Source organism: Psammomys obesus, unplaced genomic scaffold (assembly GCF_907164565.1).
Source record: "Psammomys obesus unplaced genomic scaffold, mPsaObe1.curated_primary_1811, whole genome shotgun sequence".
Taxonomy (NCBI): domain Eukaryota; kingdom Metazoa; phylum Chordata; class Mammalia; order Rodentia; family Muridae; genus Psammomys; species Psammomys obesus.
The window spans coordinates 6,250,634-6,276,083 of NW_026596085.1; the positions used below are offsets into that span (position 1 = coordinate 6,250,634).

The 25,450-nt window shown below is 44.9% G+C and overlaps 1 protein-coding gene across 2 annotated transcripts in view; it reads right to left on the reverse strand.

Moving 5' to 3' along the window:
* Positions 1–7,187, reverse strand: part of Tmem117 (transmembrane protein 117) — a 448,350-nt gene extending 441,163 nt beyond the window's left edge. For both annotated transcript variants that reach the window (XM_055627032.1, XM_055627034.1), the window contains exons 1-2: positions 7,057–7,187; positions 528–830 (exon numbers count right to left, since the gene is read on the reverse strand). In XM_055627032.1, coding sequence (XP_055483007.1) covers positions 528–804 — 277 coding nt within the window. In that variant the 5' untranslated portion in view covers positions 805–830; positions 7,057–7,187. The remainder of the gene's footprint in view (positions 1–527; positions 831–7,056) is intronic.
* Between the last annotated feature and the right edge of the window lie 18,263 nt (positions 7,188–25,450).

Consider the following 25,450-nt stretch of genomic DNA (forward strand, 5'->3'; position numbering starts at 1 on the left):
CTATTTCCACAAAGCCTGGTGACCTGCATTTAATTCTTGGAACCCAAATTGTACAATGAGAGAACCAACTCCTGTTAGTTGTTCTCTGAAACACACACACACCAAATAAATGCAAAAAGGTTTAGGTTTTCTTATGATGATACTGTGTTTATCATTTGACGTGTGTGTGTGTGTGTGTGTGTGTGTGTGTGTGTGTGTGTGTGTGGCCAGTAGATAGCTTACATTAATGAAATGTGTGTTACCAAAAGGTCCTGTCTTTTCAATCTGCAGACTCTTCACTTTACCACACTTAGGGCTATTTCCATGGTGGCTGAAGGCATTTTTAAGCAAAATCTGATACCAATTTCATTTTGTGACCATTTCCCTTAAACATCAATTACGGGACAGCTAAAGAATCTGCCTAAGCTACAACAGCTCAGGACAGACTCGGGCTACAGGACAAGCTGCAAGCGTCTGGTCCTAGACTGTGGAAGTGGACAGCTCTGTCTCAGGGCCAGCATCATGGCAGCACATGGCACGCTACTTACCAAATAAGCGCTGATGGAACAAGAACTTGCCAGCGATCAGTCCTATGAGAATGGCCAGTAGCCATAGAAGCACCTTCAGAATCCTCCAGCCAAGTCCTCTAGGGTATTTATTTGTTACAAATGAAAAACAGTTCCCAACAACAATAACATTGGCTTCTGTTTGACTGTGAGAAACTGGGTCCTCTGCGAATATCAAGAAATTGAAGAAGATGACCAGGTAAGCCACGATCATGCGAGACCAAGGATGCTGGAAATAGTAGCGGAAGTCTTTACCCATCCTTCAAGCCTTCGATGCTGCTTGACCTGTGTGAGGAAAGAGACAGAGGGTTAAAGCCAGAAGACAAGCCGTTTCTCTGCTGTCCAGACCCATTCAGACCTTTAACAGCCCCACAAGAAGACAGGAGGGAAACACCACAGCTGTTCCCGCCCAGGGCACCAGGACAAGCCTCAGGCTGACGCACGTTAGCTCTGTCCTCACATCATCCTACCATCATTTTTTTTCTTTTTTTTTTTTTTTTGCAACAGGGTTTCTCTGTGTCCAGGGTTTCCATGGAACTCACTTTGTAGACCAGGCTGGCCTCAGAGACCACCTGTCCCTGCCTCCGGAGTGCTGGGATTAAAAACGAGATCTGCCACTTCCCAGTTTATTCTTATCTCCTATCATTTGAGGGCTGCTGGGCAGACAATAAAAGAGAAGAAAGGAAGGGACACTCTCCAAACGGAGGTGATGGCCAGAAATGGTGGCACACACCTGTAAACACAGTACTTGGGAGGCAAAAGCAGGAGTTTTAGGAGTTCAAGATCAGCTTCAGTGGGGAACAGAGCACAAAATCTTCATGATGCTTTCAGACATTTACCTTATGGTAATCCTGCAAAGCCATTTAAAAGTTTAAGTAATGCAGAAGTAAACTGACCGCATATTACCAAACACCCCGCCTAAGTCCCTTTCTGCACAGTGGTGATGATGTCATTTGATGGATATGGAATTTGCTTCCAAATCTATTTCTAGATATTGTCAAATGGGCATATGGGCAGAAAATTCCCTTTAAAAGAATCCTTTACAGTCTGGTTAAATAATTTCAAGAAAGAGTTAATATACCCAAGTCTATACTAAGTATTTTCCTGGGAGAAAGCAGAGTGGTCTGGACCACTCTGCTTCTTGGGGGGGGGGGGTGATGAGCATAGGGAAAGATTTCACAGAGAATAACATGTCCTAGTCCAAGTTCTAGGGTGATGAGAAGAATGTTATCCCCGGTGGAAATGGCAAAGGCGCTCCTTCTAGGCAGCAGCAGTCATTTGCAAAGACACAAAGGGCACTGCAAAATCATGTCTGTCCCACAGCGATGGTGTGGACCTGAGCACACCCTTCTTAACATTCCAATGCCAGACCCTCAGTCCTGCTCAGGTCCCCCTTCTCAAGAGCTGCCCACAAATCCCCTACACTGTAGCTCCCGTGGGGTCTGAGTCTTGTGAGAGGAGCCTTCGTTTTTTTGTCAGCTGACTTGGCTCTTAGACTCAGGTACACCTGTTTCTTCAGCAATGATAACTGTTTATATATTAAATAATAGATATTAAATAATAGATTTAATAAATATATTAAATAATAGTGTGGGATATAATTTTACTTCCAGCCACCAGTTCATTTTGCCTGTTTCACAGTTTTTTGTTGTTTTTTTTTTAAATAGTCCAAGAAGATTAAAGAAGGAAAGCAAGGCCCTGCAAAGTCCACACAGCTGTGTGCTGGAAGTCTGCACGCATCATTAGTATGCCTGTTTTGGGTCATAACAACGCTGGGAATGCTGGGATTACCATTCCTACCTCTTCATTTTACAGGCAGGGAATTTAGACTCTCAGAGTTTGTGAGTAGCCATGAGAGAGAGAGAGAGAGAGAGAGAGCGCTGTGCTCTGAGTCTCTGGGGTCTGACCCCAGGGCATGACAGCCAGCCCCTAGAGTAACCAGGTCAACTTCAGGCATTTTCCTTTCTTCGCCAGGAGGAGCAAGGGCCTTGCAAACTTCCTAGATGTACCTTGTCTCTAAGAGGCAATGGCAGAAATTTTGTAATATATCCTAGTATTCCTCAAGGAGGAAAAGTATGTAAATGAGGAGTCCTTCACAGATCCTGAACACTTGGAGAAGGCAGGAGGTAGGGGAAGGTCATTGACAAAGGTTTTCATCTACACCTCACTGAAAGAATGACACATAAGCTAGAAGTGAGTGATTCAAAGCCAATGGAAGATCTGAGAACAGGTGCCAAGGCCTCAAAACTCCATCCAATACTCCTGGCTCATAAATGTCAAGTAAAGCCATAATATAAGTTGATGAAGATTTGGTACAGCTGTTATAAACAGGTGACGTTAACACACATGTAGACTGGCCACAGAATTCACCCAAACCGATAGATGGTTCCTGCATCTTCGATTCCCAAGCTTGCTAAACAATATCAAGCCTCAGAAGATTTTCCTGAGTGCTCAGTCATACCTGTTCACAGGGCCTGTGGCTCAGACTTGCACATGAGCTCCAGACTAAAGTAGGTGTGGTCCTCATACCAAAGAGCAAAGCAAAGGACATGGAACAAACAGGAGTAAAACGAACGTCCGTGACAGTCAACACTGAATGAGCCCGCTGTTAACACAAGTTTCACGCAGAGTCCCTGGAGATATCAAAAAACCACCACCATTGAGAAATTCCCAAAAAGTCATCCCAAAGACTGCGGATCTTAACGGACTCTCCCATATGCCTAGCAACACAGACGCACAGACACAGGTGTCCTGTCAATCTCTCTTCTAGGTGACTAGTGCTCCCTTCTTGCTGGTGATGACTGACGTGGTTGCCAACACCAACTCCTCTCCCTGCAGGAGCACAGACCAGGGAGTTGGGTGGGGCCCAAGAAGCCAGAGAGTGAGTAAGCACAGGCCCTTGACTCCTTTTTTAAAAAAAAAAAAAAATGAAATACTCTTGATTTGCTTTGCCGTGGGGTTTTTGTTTTTAATATAATGTCCCACATGCCCAAGTTAAAAGAGCGCATTCAAAAACTCTTGGAGACAGCTGCTGCTACCCAGCACTTACCCTATTTTGGGAGGCAGAACTATGGCGCTGAAGAGGAACCCTACACCAGCGCACGATCTCCGTTAATCCTGAGCAATGCTATGAACATTCCTGTCACTATCATGTTACAAACAAGGACATGAAAACTCTAAGCATCTTCGACTCATTCCCTCTCAGACCCAACAACAACAACAACAAAAGTCAGAATTTTAATGCCCAGGCCTTGCTAGGCCTTTGTCATCTACCAGGGCTGGAGGCTGGTCCTATAACTATTTCTGTCATGCTTCTAATTTGCTCATTATCGCCTCCAACCATTCGGTGACTTCCATCACGGCAGAATAAAGCAGTACTCTGATACTGATCATTTGATCATTCCATGAGAAACGTTAATATAGATTATTGTTTTCTTATACCAGAAGTTAAAGTCCTTAAGCACTCATGAGGTTACTTTGGGTATGTTTGCTCATCCCTTTTCTGTGACTTTAGACACAAAGATGTCAGAAGTTTCTCTCGTCCTTGTGGCCCCGCTTTCTAGTTTTTGGTATGATTTAGGGTGCCAAAACTATGTCCACCTTTACAGTTCGTATTAATTAAACCTCTTCATGAACCACCGGTTTATTTGTTGACCCTGCAGTTAAGAATCTAGGACTGAGGCTTCCAATGAACTATGCTACGAGGCAAAGGATTTGCAAGCATTTTGGTTTTGTTTGTTTGATTGTTTTTAACTCCAGTCTCACAGCTGTGTGTGGGAATGCCTTTATTTTCACTCTCAGACGTCCCTAGTGAAATCATCTGCATCCATGTCTCTCTTCTTCGCTTGATCCTCCCCGGAGAGATCATCAGGAGCTATTTCCTCCCAGGGCAAGGCCCAGTGCCGAGCTAATCAACAGATGCCTACTGCATAAACTTGTGGAACCCTCAGAAACAGAAGAACTCTCCTTGTCTGAGAAGGCTCAAAAGACAGAGCCATATGACAGGAAACATCTGCTAAAGAAAGGAGAGAAGGCAGGCGACCAGCCCTAAGCCTACAATGACGGCACCACTCACGGTCCACACCGTCAGCACCGACTCCCATTTTCATCACCATCACAAAGGGCTAACACTCACTGGGTACTCACTGGACACCAGACTCTATACTGATGAGCTTCGAAGTCATCTCTAGTGAACTGTAAGAAAAACATTCTGATTTTCCCATTTCACAAACACTGACGCTATCCCTTGGTGTCAGCAAGACCACAGTGTCTGCTGTTCCAAACAGTCCACAGGAAGGCAAAGGTGGGGAGGAAGCAGGGGAGCTGATGAGGAAGACAAATGCCTGGGGAGAGACAGGTAGAGGTCTAGGCAGTTCACAAAGCTCTGCTCCTAGACACATAGAAAGAATCCGTGAGATTTACCGGTGGACGGGATGTAAGGAGGGATGGTCTAGGCAAAAATCTAGAATGAAACTGACATTTTCCGAGCTGGAAAAACATATTTCCTGAGGTAAACAGAACTTCAAGGGATATAGAAAATACAGTTATTATCGACATTTTTGTTGTTGTTGTTGTTGTTGTTGTTAGTGATTTATATGCCTGGGGCTTTCGGAAAGCGCTTTTCACGTATTATTTCAATTAGTCCTTACATTAACCATTGGGAAGGACATGGAGAATAAGTGAGGCAGACTCTGCCCAAGGTCATGCTGATGCCAACTGGAACAACTGAGCACACCTGCCTCCACGTAGCCCAGAGCACAAACCCCAACCAACATTATGTGCCCATCTATGAAGGAAAGAGGTACTCGGGGAAGCCCTCAACCTACTCACCACCCAACATTTCTGAGGGTGAACGGACGAATACTGACAAGACAGAGGGGCAGCAGGCCAGTATTGCAGGGAGAAAAAGAAGATTCCTTTCCAGAGAGAGCTGTCAGTACTGGAGCATCCAACTCCATAAAAGTAGAGATGGAAGAAAAGTGAATAAATCAAAGCCACATCTACTTCCTGGGTCAGACCTAGGGAAGGATGAACTTGGACCTTTATCTCAAATTCACAGATAAGCAGACAAGTGTCAGAAGGGCTGCGAGTGGAGGTCACCCCTGGCTATCAAGGTTCTGGCTTCCACCCCTTTCACCTCAGAATAAAACAAGCAAAAGATGGGTATAGGAGTAGCTGAGCGTTTTTGTGCAACAAAGCGCTCATGAAAGGTTTTATGACATAAGCACCAGTCACAGAAGTACACTTGAGACTCTTGCTTCCAGTCCAGCCCAGATACCACACAGCCTTCTAAATAAAACACAACCTTCTAAAGCAATCAATGCAACCACCTAAGTGGCTTTCTGCATAGGGATGGGGATGCTATCTGTGGTACCCAGCTAATTTACAGGATCACATCCATAAATCACATCCTTCCTCTTCACATTGTATCAAAGTTTAGTAATTTTCCTCCCGTGTTTTTATCCTGAGGTCCTTGGGACATCAGTCAAAGCAAGTTTTTAACCCAGAAGCCAAAAGTGAAGTTGGTTTGGAGGTCCTCCAGGAAGACGGCTTGTCGGTGAAATGGCAAACTGGGGATAAGTCCTATGGAGTTGTGAAGTGAAGAGCACCGTGAGACCCTTCAAAAGTACACAGGCTGCCCTTCGGTTGCTTGTCACAGCCATCCTCCAAGACAACAATATTCAATGGATTAAAGCTCATCCCTGCCCAGAGTTCTCTTTAAAATGACTGGCAGCTAAAAGGAAATTAAACAAGACTGATGGGTACCGGGTTTTGATCACAGTGGGAGGAGTGGTGAGCATCTGAGTCAAAGACTCCAACTGCTCTGAAACTACACAAAGATTGAGGAAATAAGAAGATACTATATCCATCATTTAAAAAAAAATCAACACGATAGAAATGGTTCTTACATAGATTTTTACCACTATATTCTGTAAATTAGAACTTACTTGAGAAAACAAACCATAAAAGCTTCCTAGACTCGGGTGGGGGCACCTCATAGTTTACATACTTCAACTCACTTTTTTCTTTATGGCCACGCACTAACATCAAGGTAAGCATCACACACACACACACACACACACACACACACACACACACACCGATGTTCCACAGAGCATAGAATGAATCACAGCAGCCAAGATGTTCTCTCACGGGTCAAACACGCTCGCCGGCCTGTGTTATTGTTTTCAAAATAGAAATTGAAAATTAGTTTTTAATTCAGTCGCGATGGAGTTCGCGAACACACAGGCCTCCCCGTTTCCTTCCTGAAAGGACACCTGGGAAGTGCAACCTGTTCCTTTAGGCAGCAGCCAGGGGGCTTGGGTCCCCGCGCCCCGGGATCGGTGGAGCGGGAAAGTTCCAGGGATCTGCCCGCGGCCCCTCCCCTGGATCCCGGCTGGCTGGGTCCCCGCCCGGCCGGCTCCCGCGTCCCGGGCCCGCGGGGCTGCGGGGCTCCGGCCTGCCCGCGCGGCCGGGGCTGCGGGCAGAGGGCTGCGGGCCACGTACTCACCGGAGAGCGCGCGGTCGGCCACCGTGGCGGCGGACGCAGGACGAGCGGCGACACGGGCCGCGGCGCGCTGCTGTCACCCGGCTATAAATACCGCGGCCCACGCCGCCGCCTACGCCGGGCGCCCTCGCCGCTCCCGCCGCGCCGCAGACTCGGCCCCGGACCGCGCCGGGCACATGCCGCCCCGCCCGCCGCGCCTCTGCGGAGCCGGACCGGACCGGGCCGGGGAGGGCAGGGCAGGGCAGGCACCGGTGATGCCGCGGCCTAGGGAGTCCGCCGCCGGGCCTCGGCCTGCGGGAACCGCATCGGCCGCGCCCTGCGGGGAACCTGCGCGGCGGCAGGCAGCGAGGACCGCTAACTTTGTAACGCGCCCGGGTCACACGGCATCCCTGAAGCTGTGTCCTGATGTGGAAGCGTGGGGGTTGGGAGAGGAGCCCACAGGAGTGGGCAGCGGGAGTCTCACACCTCCGCCTTCGGAGATTCCCTCCCTCCCTCCCTCTCTCTCTCTATATATATATGTATTTTGTATATATTATATATAATTATATACATTATATGTGTATTTCCTGTGTGTATACATATTAGTGTATGTGTGCATACATGTGTCTATGTGTGTATAAGTACACGTGCATACATAGATATGTGTGTGTTTACACACACATGTATATATACATAGATGTGTGTATATATGTGTACACATATATAGACAGGTACGTGATGTATCTGTACATATGCATTTGTAGTTATCTGTACATAAAGGCTGTGTGTCCATGACTACATACACGCTTATAAGCACGCATACGAACACACACTAACACGTACATCGCACAGATGCGTAAGCACACACACACTCATGCACACATGCACACAGATGCACATAAGCACATCTCCAACCCTTGTCGTCTGGCGATTACATAGTTCTCTGCAGCGCGTGTGTGTGTGTCGGGAGGAGCCTTTGCCTTGGCCCGAGGAACCCCTCTCTTTCCATTATGTATGCGTGCCATTACTCCACCCCTAACTGCTACCTCAGCTGGTTGCTTTAATGTGTTAAACGTTACTATATCCAGCGTGCTGCTCGCTAGCGACTGCATACTGACGGCCCATGCTGCTGGAAATGACCACATTTTACACTGTGAAATGGAAGAGGAGATAATTCTTATGTGCCAACAGTGGCAAATTTAGGAAGGCAAGGGCAGCCCTTTTCCTGGCTGGACTGGGGATACAGAAGTGAGTTTTAATGAGAAGAGTCAGCTGAGATGTCAGCAGAGTTTGAAATGGAGTGCAGAGCCAGACCTATGGGCAGCAGCTTCATCCCTCCTGCTCCATCCCTCCTGCTCCATCCCTCCTGCTGGCTTCAAGTCTTTGCAGTTGACACTGTGGCCCATAGTTTATTTTCTGAAGACTGTGTCTTATTAGCCCGTCTCTTTCATGGTGCTGCTGCAAATTTCCTTGAGTGTGTCCTTTGCCAGCATCCTGTGCATCTTACCATAATGTTTCTTTTCCACTTTTTTTTCTATTTATTTTAACTGGCCCCCAACACAGGCACCATGCTTTGAACTGCTTAAGAGTGGAGTCAGAATCTTACCATTGCCCCCCTCAACAGGTAATGAATTCCAGTGAGTTGGGGATTAATTCTACAGATGAATCATTAGATTCTATTGTGCTTTTATTATAATTAGGATTTTTTCCCAAAAAACAATTATTAAACAGTGTAGTTGTTAGTGCACAGGCAGCCTGCTTCTGGGTTGCCTAGTAACCTGTGATGTCATCATGTTTCGCCTACCAGCTGTGTGGCAGATACAGTTGAGCTGCTGCATGCACAAGCTATAAAAGGACCAACCTGCCACTTTGTCTCTCTCTTACCTTGCTCTCTTGCTCTTCTCCCTTGCTCTCTCACCCCACTTTGTTTCTTGGGGACCCCTCACCCCTCTCTTTCCTTTTCCTCTCTCTCTCCACCTCCATCCAATAAATCTCTCCCATATACTATCTGTTGTGTGACACCATTTTTAAATAAATACCAACCGCTGTTCCGTGTGCATTCTGTAATATTGCGTTTTCCTGGATCTCCACTTCAAACACTGTTCAGTAAGTCGAAACTTGAAAATTCGGCTTTGTCTGGCCTCCTTTACCCTACTTTTAGACAGTTCCTTATTTAGTAATAACACGAGGAATAAGCTCAGAAAACATTTCCTGTGCTTTCGGTATGTCTGGGGTTCTATTCTCCATCCAGCCTGTGTCAAGGAGCAGGCCTGAAACATCCTCCCTCCCGGAAGCTTATGGGCTTTGCCTGGGCAGCCACCGAGATGCTCCGGGCCAGCCTTAACGAGGACCTGGTCGGACAGCATTTCTGCTTGGGTCTCAGGGGGTGACTTCTAGAGATAAAAGGCCAGCTTAGTGTGTGCCAGTCGCTGGAAGCACGGGACAGCACGTGCAAAACAGCGCCTCTGTGTTTGCCCTTCGTGAACAGAGCCAGGCAGTTCACTCCACGTCTCAGAATAGCAAGACGAAAGGAGCAAGCAGCAGAAAGCTGGCAAGGTGGCTTACTGAGTCCACACCTCAGCCTCCCCTACATGCTCTCCATCTATTCCGGAACATGTGGGTTTCACAGTAAGAAGCCCTGGAAGGCGGAATGTTGATAGGAATCCTGATGCTGCTACTTGCTAGCAGTAGCCTGAGGCAAATTACTTCAGCGGGAATCCCTTGCTGTTTTCTTTCTTCACCACTGAAATGCTGACATGCTGAGACCGGACACAGATTTAACAGCCTATTTAAGAACAAATCCTACTGAGAACTTAGACCGGTGCCCTCCCTGTTTACTCTGATTCCATCCCAGTCCTCACCATATAATCGTGTACATGACCTGGTGTGCTTCAAACACCTTTAGCTTTAAGTATACAATAGGTGGTTGGTGAATGCCCGTCCTCCTTCCTGTCAAGCTTACTATTTTATGAAGGCAAACCTATTGATTCGGTGTAAGTGGTGACTGTTAAAGAGGAAAGGGCTGAAGAGACCACTCGGACAGTAAGGGCTAAGGCTCACAGCCAAGGAGACCACAGACTGGCCCCTTCCAGCAGAGTTGGCCGTCAATGGGTTGCAAAGGTGAAGTTTACAAGAGAATTCAACATGGCAGGGCTTCTGATTTCCCATCCCACCAACCAAATTCCAGTCTAAACAGCACTGCGCACTTTAAATATGGGTTTAGTAAGTTGGCCACAGTTGAAGACAGAGTCAGGGTAAGGATAGACACTGTTTAATCAGCACGGTGGAAAAGCTTGATTGAAAACTGAAAAGACTGAGAGATGCCCGGAAGAAAAGACTTCTGGGTAAGTTTGTGAGGATTCCAGACACATTGGCACATGGGACAGTTACAAAGGGGAAAGACCTTCCCTGAATGTGGGTGATGTTATCCAACGCCCCTACTGGGCAGGTCCTGGTAAAAATGAAGAAGGAGGAAGCCAGCCTGTGCATACAAGCCCCACTCTTCCAGAACAGGAGCCTCTGTTGGTGCTGCCATTACCCATGGACATCAGCCTCCAGCTCCATCTGCTCTGCCTCCCACACAAACTTTCCAGGTCTTTAGCCTCGTACTAGGGCTACATCATTTGTCCTGAGGCTTCAGACTACCAGGTTCTCTGACTGTCCAATATGCAGATGGTCATTGTTGGACTTCCTAGCCATCAATCATGTCAGCCAGTCTCATAACACACACCTTTAAAATTGTGTGTATGTGTGTGAATGTGCATGTGTGTGAGTGCATGTGTGAGTGTGTGTGAGACCTATCCACAGACAGACTCAAGGAGAAGGGGAGTCATGCTTGCCTTCAACTGTACAGCCATTGATGACTCCACCAGACCCCAATAGCTAGTTCCAACTCAGGAGTCACACAAATGTCCCCGGACAAACTAAATGGATCACAAAACAACAAAAGTCCTGGGCCTGGGGAAGTGACTGGTGGCCAACGAGAGAGACTGAAAGGGGCAAGACGATAAGAGAGGAGAGAAGAGTGACCAGAATGCATATACACACTGCGGAACCGTCAAATGATAAAATTAACAAGAAATACGTCTTAAGGTAAAATTCCTATGTAAAAATCCCATTTTGAGGTTTAAAAATCAGAAATGAGTGCATGATCCATGTTTCACCATTTACCTTTTATGTCCTCATAACTGAAGAATACAACTTACTGGTGATTTGCTTGCTTTAAGAAAAAGGAAGTCTCAATACTTTTTTTTTTCAGTCACTGGTAGAAGTTTTGACTGTAACCAGATTGTGTGCTAAGTGGCCCCCATGCCAGTTTGAATGAAAATGGTCCCCAAGGGCTCATAGGGAGTGGCACTATTAGAAGGTGTGGCCTTATTGGAGGAAGTGGGTCACTGAGAACAGGTGCTGAGGTTTCAGAAGCTCAAGCCAGGCCCAAAGGCTCACATTCTCTTTCTGCTGCCTGCAGATCCAGATGTATGTAGAACGCTCAGCTCCATCTCCAGCACCGTCTCTGCACCGTCCTGTCCTGCCAAAGATGGTTTACCTCCGATCTCTCAGCCAGCCCCAGTGAAACATTTTCCTTCATAAGAGTTGCTGTAGTCATGGTGTCTCTTCGTAGCAATGGAAACCCTAACTAAGACAGTGCCCTTTTAAATCAAGGGGAAACTATGGTTGTAAGCATCTGTATACTCTGTCCACAGAGCCAATCAAGGACACTTGCACCTGTGACTATGGATTCCAATTAAAACTATCTTTAACTTCCAATAGGTCAATCTGGGAAATGGTAATTATATACTCTGAATATAAATTGCTTAAATACTTTATTGCTAAATAGGCAAGAATAGAAATTTGAACATGATTTATATTCTGGTTAGTTTGTGTTTTTTGTTTGTTTTTGTCGAGATGAAACAGCTGGAGTCATCTGGGGAGAGGAACCTCAGCTGAGAAAATACCTCTGTCAGACTGGCCTGCAGGAAAGTCTGTGTGGCATTTTCTTGATTGGGGTATACAGGACTCAAGGGTGCCATCCCTGGGTGGGGGGTGCTGGAGTGTATGAGAAAGCAGGCTGAGCAAACCCCGAGAGCAAGCCAGTAAGCAGCAGCACTCGATGGCCTCTGCTTCAGCTCCTGCCTCCAGATTTCTGCTTTAACTTGCTGCCCTGGTTTCCCTTGTGCTACGACGGACTGAAGCACATAAGCAGAAATAATCCTCCCAAGATGCATTTGGTCATGGCGTTTATCACAGTAATGGAAAGCAACCTAGAACACTCTAAAACGTTCAATTTCAAGGGCAGTGTCCGGACTCCCAGGATTCTTCTCACCAGTCTGAATTTCAAGTGTCCATCCTTACTGAACACAGATATCTTGAATCTTTCTTGGGAGATGGTCATCACATGTCTGTGGACCATTACAGCCTGTGTTCTGCAGTCTTGATTTGGTCAAGTAGTCTAGACATGGGACAGAGGATCTGTGTACATTCAAAGCCTCTGCTTCATGAAGCATTTGAGGAGTTAATGGTGTCTGCTAACTGTGGATGCAGTTCACTTGGTGAAGTCTTTGCCTAACAGGCATGAAGTCTGGCTTCCATCTCTAGCACCACAGAAACCAAGTGTCATAGTGCATACCTGTAATCCCAGAGTTAAGGATGTGGACACAGGGAGATCAGGAAGTTCAAGTTATCCTTGGCTGCATAGCAGCCAGCGTGGAATACATGAGACCCTGTCTTAAAAAACATGAATAAATAATAAAACTATTTTATATTAGCATTTGGTGTTGTAGGTGGTAATTAAAATTTACTATTGGTTTAGCTTCTTGTAATGGCGTTGTTAATCCTCAGAGGCTGTATAACCAAATCACCACACAGAGACTGGGTTTTTAGTTAACCTAGAACACAATGCTGGGCAATATTTACTGCCTCCTAAACCTCCAAGCCCTCAGTTTCCTAACATTTGGATTTCCCACATTATACTTGCTTTTTGTGAAATCTTAGGTCTGGTTCATGTTCCAAGTCCTCCAAGCTCTCTCCTCCCGCTCTGCTCTCCTCGTGCTCTCTCACCTCACTCCTCCTCCTTCTCGCCCCTTCCTGTTCTCTAGCTCCTCCCCTCTTTCCTGTCCTCTGGCTCCTCCCATTGCACAACATTGTATCTAGTTGCTTTATTTGTGTCCTGTTTACACAAGAGTTGAGACAGGATGCTTATAGTGAGTATCACAATGCAATATCCAGATTGAAACCAGAGAGTTGGGGTTGGGGAAACAGCATTTGAATTAACAAGGGTAAGGCATATACATTTTAAAAGAACATTATACCAACAATTTGGCCTGGTGCTTATTAAATTGGCCATAATGTTGCTGTTCTCATTATTTACCCCCTTGTCCTGCCTATAGCCTGCAGGTCCAGCAGACATCCTTCAACTTAAGAGCTGGCCCACACATCCCTGATCACATAAAGGGCAAGACAAAGAGACCTTTCTAAACAGTCTTCAAGACTAAGAAGTCATGCAAACAGTGACCTACCATCCTGTCAGCAGGACAACTGTCACCTGCATTGTGGCTGGTGTTACCTGCACTCACTCACTGAGCTTCCTACAGGATCTGAATAACTGTAACAGCTCCCTCAGAGGGCCATTCATTCCTCCTTCAGTGACTGTGGGACAGTGCTGTTCCTGACATCTTCCTGTCAGGGCTCCTGTCTCATTTCCAGGGCACAGTGCTTGCTTGGGGTGGCATTTTTGCACAGGAATGTGACTGCTGGTTTTAAAAGACACATGCCCAATGAGCAGCTTTAGGATAGCCTTTTCTTTCTAGTTTGAGTTTCTCAATGCAGATGTTCTTTGCCTGCCATAAAATCATTTCTAATAGGCTCTTCTTAGAGAAGGCTGGTAGATCCCACAAGGTGAAGGGAGCTTTGATTTGAGACAACACAAAAGTGTGAAAACATGCTGGCTGTCAAGAGCTTTCTGCTTCTGAAAAAAAAAACCAAATACACTGTCCGATCAATAAACATATCTAAAACAAACAGTCTATCAGAGAACAAGGCACAGGGGTTTCCAAGATAAACAGGTGCATGTCCTCAGGGAGCTCACGCTCAGTAGCAGACCAGAGTTGGGTTATGATCCCTATATGTATTTGTCAGAGATGGCTTTAACATCAAGGCCAATTTCACCCCCAAGAAACACAGAGATGTGAAATGGAGAAATAAGGCTATCTTTAGGAATAGATAATAGACAGCTAGAGAATGACGGTAGACCCTTACCTGAAGCACTGAAAATGGAGGAGAATTTACATACAGAGAAAAGGATTAACAATAAACTTCAGGAATGAAGGAACAGCAGAAACAATGCCCAGTACCCAGAAGACTTAAATGTATGCTGAGGAAGCCATGAGATAAGGAAGAGGAGAGGCAAAAGGGCTGAGTGAGGAGAGTGGGCTTGCTGGGGAAAGAGGGGTGGGTGGGAAAGTGAAGAAGCCATAAGCAGCAGGAATGTTGTAGGCTGTTCTAAGACTGGAGAATACATGGGAAGTAATGAGATATACTATTTGGAGGAATAGGAAAAGCCAGCATGAGAATGTATTTTTTCTGTTTAGGCATTTTAGCAATAAGAGACAGAGTACAGGACTGAAATGAGAGACAAGAGAGGTAATTGGCACCAGGAACTTAAATAGAAAGAAGTGAGAACTGTCTACTTGCATGTTTGAAGACAATGGTCATCTTTACTGTAGCCATAAACAGCGATCCTCGCCCTCTTCTCGCTCACTGGAGGAGTCCATCTCTCCACCCTCTTTGAGGGGCACCAACCTCGCTCCTTAACATTTTAACAAAGAAACAAAAGAAGCTCTTTTGATGCCTTTCCCAAGCTCTGATGCCTTTTCCCAAAGCTCACTGGGACCCTTCTCCATTACAGATACTGAATCGAAAGTCCAGGCTGGTTTGTTCTTCCATGTTTTAGGATATCATTAAAAGGACGAGTCTGGACCATTCATTGTGGCTCTCTGATCATCTCAGAACTTGGGGGGCAGAAGCATCACCATGAGTTCCAGGCCAGCCAGGGTCACATGGGAAGACACTCTCTCCGAAACAGATGAGTTTCAAATGGTATTAACCACAAGTGTATAGTGAGCATGCATGTGTCGTTAATCATTGTGATATTTAATTTCAAAGTACTGTACACAATATTTTTACAACCTACATCCCTTCTTTAACACACTAGCTAATACCTCCTATTCTCACTTAGCTACTCTTCTAGAACACCATGACAAACAACCATAGAAAGCTGACTTTGGCAAGAACGTTCTCTTTCATAGCTTTAATCTTTTAAATGTGTGCTTCATTCCCCTGTGCTCATTTTGGCTTTGTACTCACCAGTATGTCAAACCATCCTGCTTAGTTAGACTTATTGCCATGGTGTGAACACCTTGAGAGTGTGCCGTTTACACAATGGCTAGGATGTCACTAGGTGAAAGAATGTAGGACTGTCATCACCTATGCTGTCTGAGGGGTTGTGCCATGGTACATGACTGTCTTCACATTGGCAAAGCCGTATTTCCAAATAGCATCACATTCTAAGCTTCTGGGTAAACGTGGCTTTGGGTGGGAGGGGGCACGCTGTTTAACATACTACATTTATAGTCATAAACAGGCACAGTGTCTCTCATCTAAATGCCAGGCTCTCTTGCACAGTGCCAGATTATTTAAGAGTATACAGTAAATATAATTCATTTGAGAAATCATTTGATTAATGATAAATATAATTTGTGTTTTATAACTTAACTAAAACTGCCCAAATTTCATTTATTTCACCACTGAACTGTGATAGGATACATCCATACATATATACGTGTGTGTGTGTGTGTGTGTGCTCTGTGGGAGTGGGTTAGGGTTCTAAATGACAAGAAGTTGAATGTTAAACAAGCTCTCGCTCCAGAACTCAGGGGATACTGAGCTGCCAAGCACTACACGGGGAGTCCGGTATCTTCAAGGGAATATTGAATTAATACAGGCGTGACAGAGCGTCTGGCCCAGTTTGAGCGTTAGTAAATAAAGCAGTTGTTGCTCTTTCTTCTCCCAGAAGAGTGACGTTCACTTAGAATGCCAAGGTGCAATGGCTGAGCAGTCGTGCCACACTTGGAGAGCTCAAGAGCTGCACAGTGGGCGGGCATGCTGGTGCATTCTAAGCACTCTACACATCCTGAATCCTAGGCCATACCCTCCAAAAGTTCAAGGGTTAGATTATTGCTTGGGAAGCTAAATTGATGACACACCTGGTGTAGTGAGAATTTGGGGGTTTTGGTTTCCTCAAAAAAAAAACACAAAGATATTCTAAGAATGTTTTCATTTTGATCCCAGGTGTGGGGATATGGGGCTGGAGCAGGAGCTGACTATGATTTACCTTGGGCTGTAGTGTGATTTAGCTTATGCACCTGGCCCTTTAAAGGACCGCTTCCCCACCCCCCTCCCAGTTGCTGAGCAACTGACAACCTTTAGGAATTCTTAGCCTTTAAAATTGCTTGACCCTATTGACCTTCAGTGTTGGAGATGAAAACCCCCGAGAGAGACTGAGAAGAGCAAGCAGTTGGGGCAGAAGATATTGTTAGGAGACACTTGAGCCTGGAGAAGCTGAGCTGAACAGATAGGCTAGAACAGTCGTTACAGTTTAGAGCTGCCAGTATGGGGAAAGCTGGGAGAGGGGACTGTTTAAGCACACTGTTGGGGAACTGAGGCAAGAACAAATGCAACAAACATGTGAAGGGGCTGGGCTGGAAACGTGGAGGAAGGGTTGGGAAAGAAACTAGTTTCAGATCTCTCCCTCTCTCCTCTCTGTTAGGGGGTGAAGGCAGGTAGGGGTAGAGATAAAGGGTGTGAAAAAGAAGAATCCACAAAGGAGCAAGAGACAGACTTCATCATGCTCTGGCAGGGGATTGGTTTTGCCAGCTCCAGACATTTTCTGTGACTGTGTGACATTTGGAATTCTGGGGACTTTTCAGAGGGTATATAAATGCCAGGGCCCCAAGAGGTGGAGGAGGTTGGTAGTTGTTGGTGGTTGTTGTTAGTCTCAGTAGGTTAAGTAGATGTGTGCAAAGAAGAAACCAAGACAGGAGCTCAAGTAGGAACCTAGAGGCAGAAACTAGAACGGGGACCATGAGGAACCCCAATTGATTGCTGGTGTGTTTCTGTTGGCTTGTTCAGTGTTTTCCTACACACCACAAAACCCCCTGGCCAGAGATGGGGACCCTCTACATCAATCAAGATGTCTTACAGATTTGGTCATAGGCCCATCTTTCAAAGGCAGTCTCTCAACTGAGGCTCTCTCTTTCCAGATGTCTCCAATTTGTGTCAAGTTGACAGGAAAAAAAAAAAAAAAACAAAAGCATGGCACACATATATAAAGCTTATGCACTGGCTTTGAAGGAAGATGATGAATTTGGATGAAGGCACTGGCAAGTTAAGAGATAGAGTGGAGATGGCGATTTCCGAGAAGCGGTTGTACATACACATTTCTAACTCGGGTGAGAAACCGGGGCTGAAAAACAGACAAACCAGCATAAGCAAAGTGGTGAGTCACTGTCTCTCACAGAACAGTCTGCACACCATCTGTGTTACAGTCAACTAAGATGAGGCGTTACCTCCCCGGGATTCCGCTGGTGACTCAGACCCTCCCAGGACGAGCTTAGTAACTTTCATTTTAACACGCCCCTAGTGATTCATATGTGCATTAAAGTTGGAGAATCATAGGGAGAAGGAATTACTGTTTTTACCATATGAAAATAACAGGCTTCATTCTGACGTCTTCACAGCGCATATCTTGCCTCTTGCTCTTATTTGCCAATCCCGCTGCCCTCTTCCATCCTGCCTCTCCTGTTTGCCTCTTTTCTCTGTTGAAATGGTCTTCTTTCTGCACTCTTACCATATATACGATATAATATGTACTAAATATATAAGATATTGCCTCTCACTTGAATGTAGAGCTGTTTGGTTCAGCTAGCCTCAAGAGCCAGCCTCGCTTGTTTCAGGGTCTCTCTCTCTCTCTCTCTCTCTCTCTCTCTCTCTCAGTGCCTCCAGGTACAGACATTGCAGGCACCTGCCACTCCCACCCAAGAAGTACATAGGTGCTGGAGATGTGAACTGGGTCCTCACATTCACACGACAGTGTTCAGCAGCTGAACCATCTCCCATCCCCCTCACCCCATACTACTTTGTTCTCTGAACTCTGAGGTGAGTTTTAGATCTACTGTGTATATCATTCTCTTGATGAATTCATCTTTGAGCTTGCATAAATATACAGAAGATGTAAACATGTAAATGTAGAGTAAAGAGGGAAGACTTTTAGCCAAGCTTGGGTTTCAGATTCTTCTCTGCTGCGCACTCTGTGAACCTGGCTGGCTAACAAAGATCTTATCTGATTTTTTTTTTTCGCTATGATAAACAATTCATGGACAACACTCACCATCGAATGACAAGGTACAAGCAAACATCTGCCACATCCTGGAATACCTTCTAGTACCTTCTTTATATTAAAAAAAAAAAAAATTGAGACAGGGTCTCATCGTATAGTCCTGGCTGTCCTGGAGTTCTGCATGTAGACCAGGCCGGCCTTGAACTCACAGAGATGCTTCTGCCTCTGCCTCTGCCTCTGCCTCTGCCTCCCAAGTGCTCCCACTCACATGATCACACTCACGTCTGGATCTCCCCAAGAGTTTTCTGCAACCTCATGGCTAACATTATAGAAATGTAACGTAAGATAAATTACTGTAAAAAATGTACCTTTTGGGTGGAGTGTGATTAGGTACACATCCCCACTAACGAAAACCGATGGCTCAATGCATGTGCCTTGAAAATAATCACATTTGGAATATAACAAAAAAAGGAAAATTAAAACAGGAATCAGGCATGTTCTGTTTTGGTCAGGCCTCTTATTTAACCGTTTAAACATGGAATTAACGTTGCATGGGTAGCCAAGGTAATCCCATATGCATAAGTATATGTTAACTAAGACACAGGACTTGTCCTGTGAATAATAAGGGCATTGGAGAGAAGAAAAATTAAGCCAACTTAATCTCCAAAATTCTGTGGTTTTATACAACCTATGCCAGCTGATAATAAATGGACATTTTATTCATTTGTGCATTTATACTGATTGTAGAAAAATAGGCCTGGTGAGCATTTATCTTCTTATCTTTGGGTGTGTTTGAGACTTTTCTGTCTTAGGAGTGAGCCATCTGCTCTTTCTGCAGTTCCCTATGAGAACAATAAAGTGGGCAAGAGGCATGAAATTACAGAGCTGCAGAATACCAAGAGTGCTTGCTGCACATCTGTCCGCAGTGACATGTTTATTCTGCCTGAAACACATGCCTGCAAATATAAGCTGTAAGACGTAGAAAGCTAGGTTCTCTGAAGACATGTGCAGTGAATGAATCATGGGTTTTATTCAGTTTTCATAATTTTAACAGGATAATTCAACTGCCCTTATTAGGAACATATGACAAAAGGCCAAGGTATGATTACAATACCAAATACAACTCATTTCTGGAATTCAAAATCAACCTCCTGAGTCGAGTGCTGTTTAACCTCCTGTAATCCAGGCTATTATAGTAGGGGAAATCAATGCTGTTTGGTCAGACAGCCCTCCTGTAATACTATAAGGGGAAATGCGATACTGTTCTGAGAAACAAGATAGGGAAGTTCATCTTACAGTGGGGTCTGTCACCGATCTAGCTTTAGAACTGAAATCAGAAAAGCCTGCAGGAAGGACTCGGAGACAGGTAGAAACAAAGACAGGTGTAAGGACTCCCAGAGACAGGTGAAAACAGATTGGACCCCTTTCTTTTTTCTTTTGGGCAAAGCCAAGGAGCAAAAATAAGCAAGTTAAAGTTCGATGCAGACTGTCTGGGATACTCACCAGGAAGTAGATTATTAGATCACAAACTGGTTCCGTTAATTCCACCCCCACCCCAAGCTATTTAGTGATCTTATGGGCATCATGTTTCCTCTTCTCCTCTTCTGTGCCTTGAACTCCTGATTCACTGAGTTCCTGGCTTAGAAAGCACATGGCAGGAAGTACAGAAACCACCTTACTTTTGGTGGAATGACTCCCTGCTCAGAAGTATTTTCAACTGAAAGAGCAGACAGCAGGAAAGAAGAAAAGTTAGAGAGACATGAGAAGGGAAGAGGCTTTATGAAGGCTTGTGATCCTTTAAAATGCCATGGGGATGACTCTGTCTCTGACTCTATTAAAAGCACGTAAAAGTGTGAGCCGAGGCCACAAAAGTATCTTTAAACATTAAGAATAAGAGAATAAGAACTTAGAACAAAAGCAAGCCAAGGAAGGCGGCAATGGAGATACGGTGAGAGATCACATTAATTAGCAAAAACAAATGAAGTTAATTTCTTTTATTTAATTCTTAGGCAATGGAATAAAAATATGTCCCCAGCACTTACTTTTATGGACTTTTTATTTTCATGGGGAATTTGATATTCACAGAAACACTTAGGACTTTAGCCATACCTAAATGAGTACAAACACAATCTACTTGTGTAGTAGCTTTATCTGCCAGTTTTCAAGTACAGATAGGAAAAAAAAGGAGAGGTCCAACAACATACTAAAGGTGCAGTTAACTCTGCTAACTGCTGCAGTGAAACCTTCTACCTCATATTTTTGAACTATTAAGTGCATGAGTAGATTCCTGCCGTTAAACAAACAAACAAACAAACCCCACATACTTTTTAAAGTAAGATACATAAAAATGAAAAAAATTATAAAATATAAAATGAAAAAGATAAAAATGAGGGTGGACACAGTTTTTCTCTGCCTATGTTCCTTTTAGCAACCCCTCTCTAGACAAGCTGAGAAGTGGCTCTAAATGAAGTTAGTGAAATTAATGTCTCTAAGGAAAAGATTCTTACACTTCCACTCATAGAACTGATAGAAGCACATTTTATGCAAATAAGGAACAAGAAAATACCTCACTCTAATTCTTATCTTAAAAGAAATTGAATCTTTACTTGTCAGCATCGGTGAGCAGAATCCATGATTCAACATGTCTCTCCCAAGTTTCTCTGGGACAATTGTGTTTCAAGCCATTAACATAATTTATGGCTTGAAAAAGAAGATTTTCTTTTTTAACTCAAGGAAATGGTGTAGTTTCTTGGCAGTTAACTCCAAAATATTTAAATCATGCCCACTGCTTTCAGTAGTGGGGGACTCTCTTAGTACCTGATAATTTTATAAAAACCTAAGTTCATTCTATTCATTTAAGACTGTAAATTCAGATTTTGCACCTGTCAACTCAGGAAGATTCCAAGTGGAAATAAATAGATATGTGTGTTCTTAATCTCACCCTCACCCTCATCCCCTATCAAATGACATTCTAGCATTGTGTTTAGAAGCATGACTCCTCCCAGCCAAAATCTCTTCCCTTGACTGACATCATGACCTTTCAGGTACAGCTAAGGCCTTCAACAGAGACTGGAAAGATTGCTTTCCCAGGGTAGATTTCTAGGTACAGTGCGTAGTCATCTTGTTTTTTCTGGCTGTTTAAAACCATATGTCTCTTATTCAGTTGTACCTCTGCCTGATGTTTTAACAGTATATTAGAAGCAATATTTATATTCGTTCTGAACCCGGACCTTATCACAGCATCTTAAACTATTCAGAATGCTGAGGGCTCCAGAGTGGCCCTGAAAGGCTAGAAGGCCTGGCTCTTCAGCTTGAAGCTCAGTTTCCAAATTACTTCAATTTATTTTAAACCCGTAGTGGACTTGGGGTTAGATAAATTTTTCATCAAACCATTCCTCATAGAATCAACATATCAGATACCAGAAAAATCAATGCAGACATTACATCATAGTTTGGATTTGAGATTTTATTTTTAATAACTTAAAAAAATGTTATGTTACATAGAAAGCATCACCCCACAAAGGTTGCTGTGTTAAAGGTTTGCTTGACCACCAGCTGGTGGCAGTGTTGAGAGGTGAGCGGATCGTGAGACTACTGACTTCAAGGACGTGTTAATATAGAATAGAGTACCTATTCTGGATCAATAGAGTCCCTATTCTGTATCAATAGAGTCCCTATTCTGTATCAACACATTGTTATTTGGAGAAATAAGTCTCTAGAGGACGACTCCAAAGCACATATCCTCTTCCAGGACCCTTCCTTTCTGTCTCACAGTGTTTCTAAGATGATACAAAGCCACACCCTTCTGCCATGATGTTCTCCCACACCAGGAGCCTGACAGCAATGGAACCACCTGAAATGTTCCCTGCTGTTTCCTCCTCTCAGTGATGAAAAACAAGAGTGATACTGACAGTTCCCTTTGAGAACCTCTAGTTTGTGATTGAGTAATTCTGGGAGGATAAGAATCATAGCAACGTTTCCAAGTGAAATCTGGAATAGGAGGGCTGAGTCTTGTTTGCTTGTTTGCTTGTTTGTTTGTCTGAAACTACATTCCAAATATGGAGCTGATCAAAACCCTTGTTCTTTCAGCTCCACTTTTATCCCATCCACCTTGCCAGACTTGCACAGTTAGTGGACGGAAGGTAAGTAAAGTGAGCAGAAACAGCCGTGGATTGGAAAATAATGAAGTGACATTGAGGATAATAGTGAAGCAGACACCTCTGCTTACCGTGACCCTTTCCAATCCAAACACATGAGGGCAACCTTGGTCAGGGGTCCATGATTGGCACAGGATATGTAAGTAAGTAGATGTCCTATTTAAATTTGGCACACCAAAGTTTGAAGCCATAACCATTCGAAAAGTACAACAGAAATTCAGGAGGCAGACAAGACATACGGGAACTTTACTTCCTCGCTCTCTTGCTCTACCTTCCCATTCTGGTGCCCCTGCCAGCTATTGGGGCTCTCTATCATGGTCTTCTGTGTTCAGAATGACACAGCTGGTGTCATTGCACAGACAACAGTTGATTGCACAGCCAACAGGTGTATGTGTAGGTGTGTGTGTGTGTGTGTGTGTGTGTGTTTCCCATCCAGCCCATGTGGAAAGGTGGTCCTTCCGTTTATGGCTATTGTAGCATTTTCACAGCCTGTTACTGTTTATGGCTCTGAGCTCTTCACCTTGTATGCTACCTGACACCTTGACTCCTACCAAGTGACCTACTTTTCACTTCATGGCTGTCAGCTGCTGTTTCCTGGCATTTTATAGCCAGGCCACCTCATCTGGAAACAGACCTCTGTGTATCCTCATAACACCTCCTCTTCCTGCAGTGGCTCTATCTACGTCAGTTCCTCCGACACTGACAGCAGGGTATTCTGTTGTCAGAACCAAGGCTGCCTGTGTCGATGAGGCTCAGATTTACTGGAATCCCTAAATATGTTTGAAAGACTTGTCACAAGACTTACAATCCTTCATTCCTAAACCACTAACAATTTACATCCAAACTTAAAAGTCCACATAAATCATACATGTAAAGACTAAATATCATATAGTGGTAGACATGTAATATAGTATCTACTATACATACAGTAGTAAAGAGAATAAACATCCTATAGTAATAGGCATTTAATATAGTATCTACTATACATAGAGTATATAGTATATGGGGTAAACATAATAATAGTCATAGGCAAGTAATGTGTCCTTACAATGATTACCTGTAAGACCCTGTGCTGGCTGGTTTTGTGTGTCAACTTGACACAAGCTAGGGTCATCAGAGAGGAAATAGCCTCAGCTGAAGAACTGCCTCCATGAGATCCAGCTTTAAGGCATTTTCTAAATTAGTGATTGAGGGGGGAGGGCCCAGTTCATGGTGGGTGGAGCCACCCCTGGGCTGGTGGTCCTGGGTTCTATGAGAAAGCAGGCTGAGCAAGCCATAAGGAGCAAGCCAGTAAAGCAGCACCGTCCACGGCCTCTGCATCAGCTCCTGCCTCCAGGTTCCAGCCCTGCCTGAGTTCCTATCGTGACTTCCTTTGGTGATGAACAGCAATGTGGAAGTATAAGCTGAGTAAACCCTTTCCTCCCCGGCTTGCTTTTTGGCATGGCGTTTGGTAGCAGCATTAGAAACCCTGACTGAGACAGACAACCCCCCACACACACACCCCTTCAAACTTGTGTAACAATTCATTTTGGTGTGCTTTTTGCAAAGGAAGACGCTGAGGCTTCTAAAAGAGGTGGGTAACTGTTCCTGAAACCTACATCTTGCAAGTGATGGGGTGAGATTTGAACCCAGGAGTACGTAAACCCAGAGCCACAGGCACTGCCCTGAAGACTTCACTTCCAGCACAGGGTCTGGGGCGTACAATGAAAGTTTGATGAATCTGTGAACACGTACCTTGCTGTGAGTTAGTTTACTGGGTTGGCTTCCAGTTACCTGGTGTCCTAGTTTGGTTTCTGTTGCCGTGATCAAACACTGACCAAAAGCCTTTAGCTGGGGTGTCTTGTTTCATCTTATACTTCCAGGGGACTGTTCTTCACTAAGGGAAGTGAGGCTGGAACCTCAGAGGAGTGCTGTTCACTGGATTGTTATCGACAGTACTCTCTTGGCTTGCTTTCTTATACACCCCAGAACCACCTGACCAAAAGTGGCAGTGCCCACAGCTGGCTGGGTACTCCCCCATCAATCATTAACCAAGGAAACTCCTGGGAGACAAGCTTACAGGCCAGTTTAATTCCTCACTTAAAGTTGCCTTTTCCCAGGTGACTCCAGTTTGTGGAAAGCTGGACATGGAGGCCCGGAGCCAGTTAGGTCTGTCAGGGTGGGAGTAGGGGGTGGAGAAGTGTGGTACCCAAGTGGAGCTGCAACCCAAAGAAGACACACACGCGCACGCGCGCACACACACACACACACACACACACACACACACACACACACACCCAGCAGAGTCAAAGCCTAGTGGTGATGTGAACAGGGCAAAAATAACCCAGAAATAGTACAGCACCAAAAATAAGGGGGCTAATAATGTTGCCTGCTGTCACAGCCTCTCTGTCTCCTTTTTACTACCTCTCATTCAGAATCACACGACTAGACAGCCTCAGAAGTAAAAGTCGGAGCCCAGAGACTTCCTCACTGGGAACTACTGCCTTCTGAAGGCACACGCACTAAAATCTTAAGTGTGCAATTTAGCCTGCTTAGAACCAAATATTTCTTATGAGCGTTGCTTTATTACTTCGAGCGTTGTTTTTTGTGTGCCAGACCCGAGCTGCCGTAGAACAAGATGTGTTGCACTGCAGAGAGCGCAGAGTTCTTTATTTCATCTCCTTTATCAGCATCCAAAATGCGTGTTAACAGTGTGAATCCGCTGGGGAGCCCCCCCCCAACTCTACTGCACAATAGCACAGTGGAAAATACCAGGCGACTGACAATGGCCACCTAAGAAAGGAAGGGTTAGGGGAGGAGGGAAGCTGGGAGAGAGGAAAAACAAGAGGGAGGTTAGAGTGGCTCCTCCACTGACAGGAGCCAGGGAAAA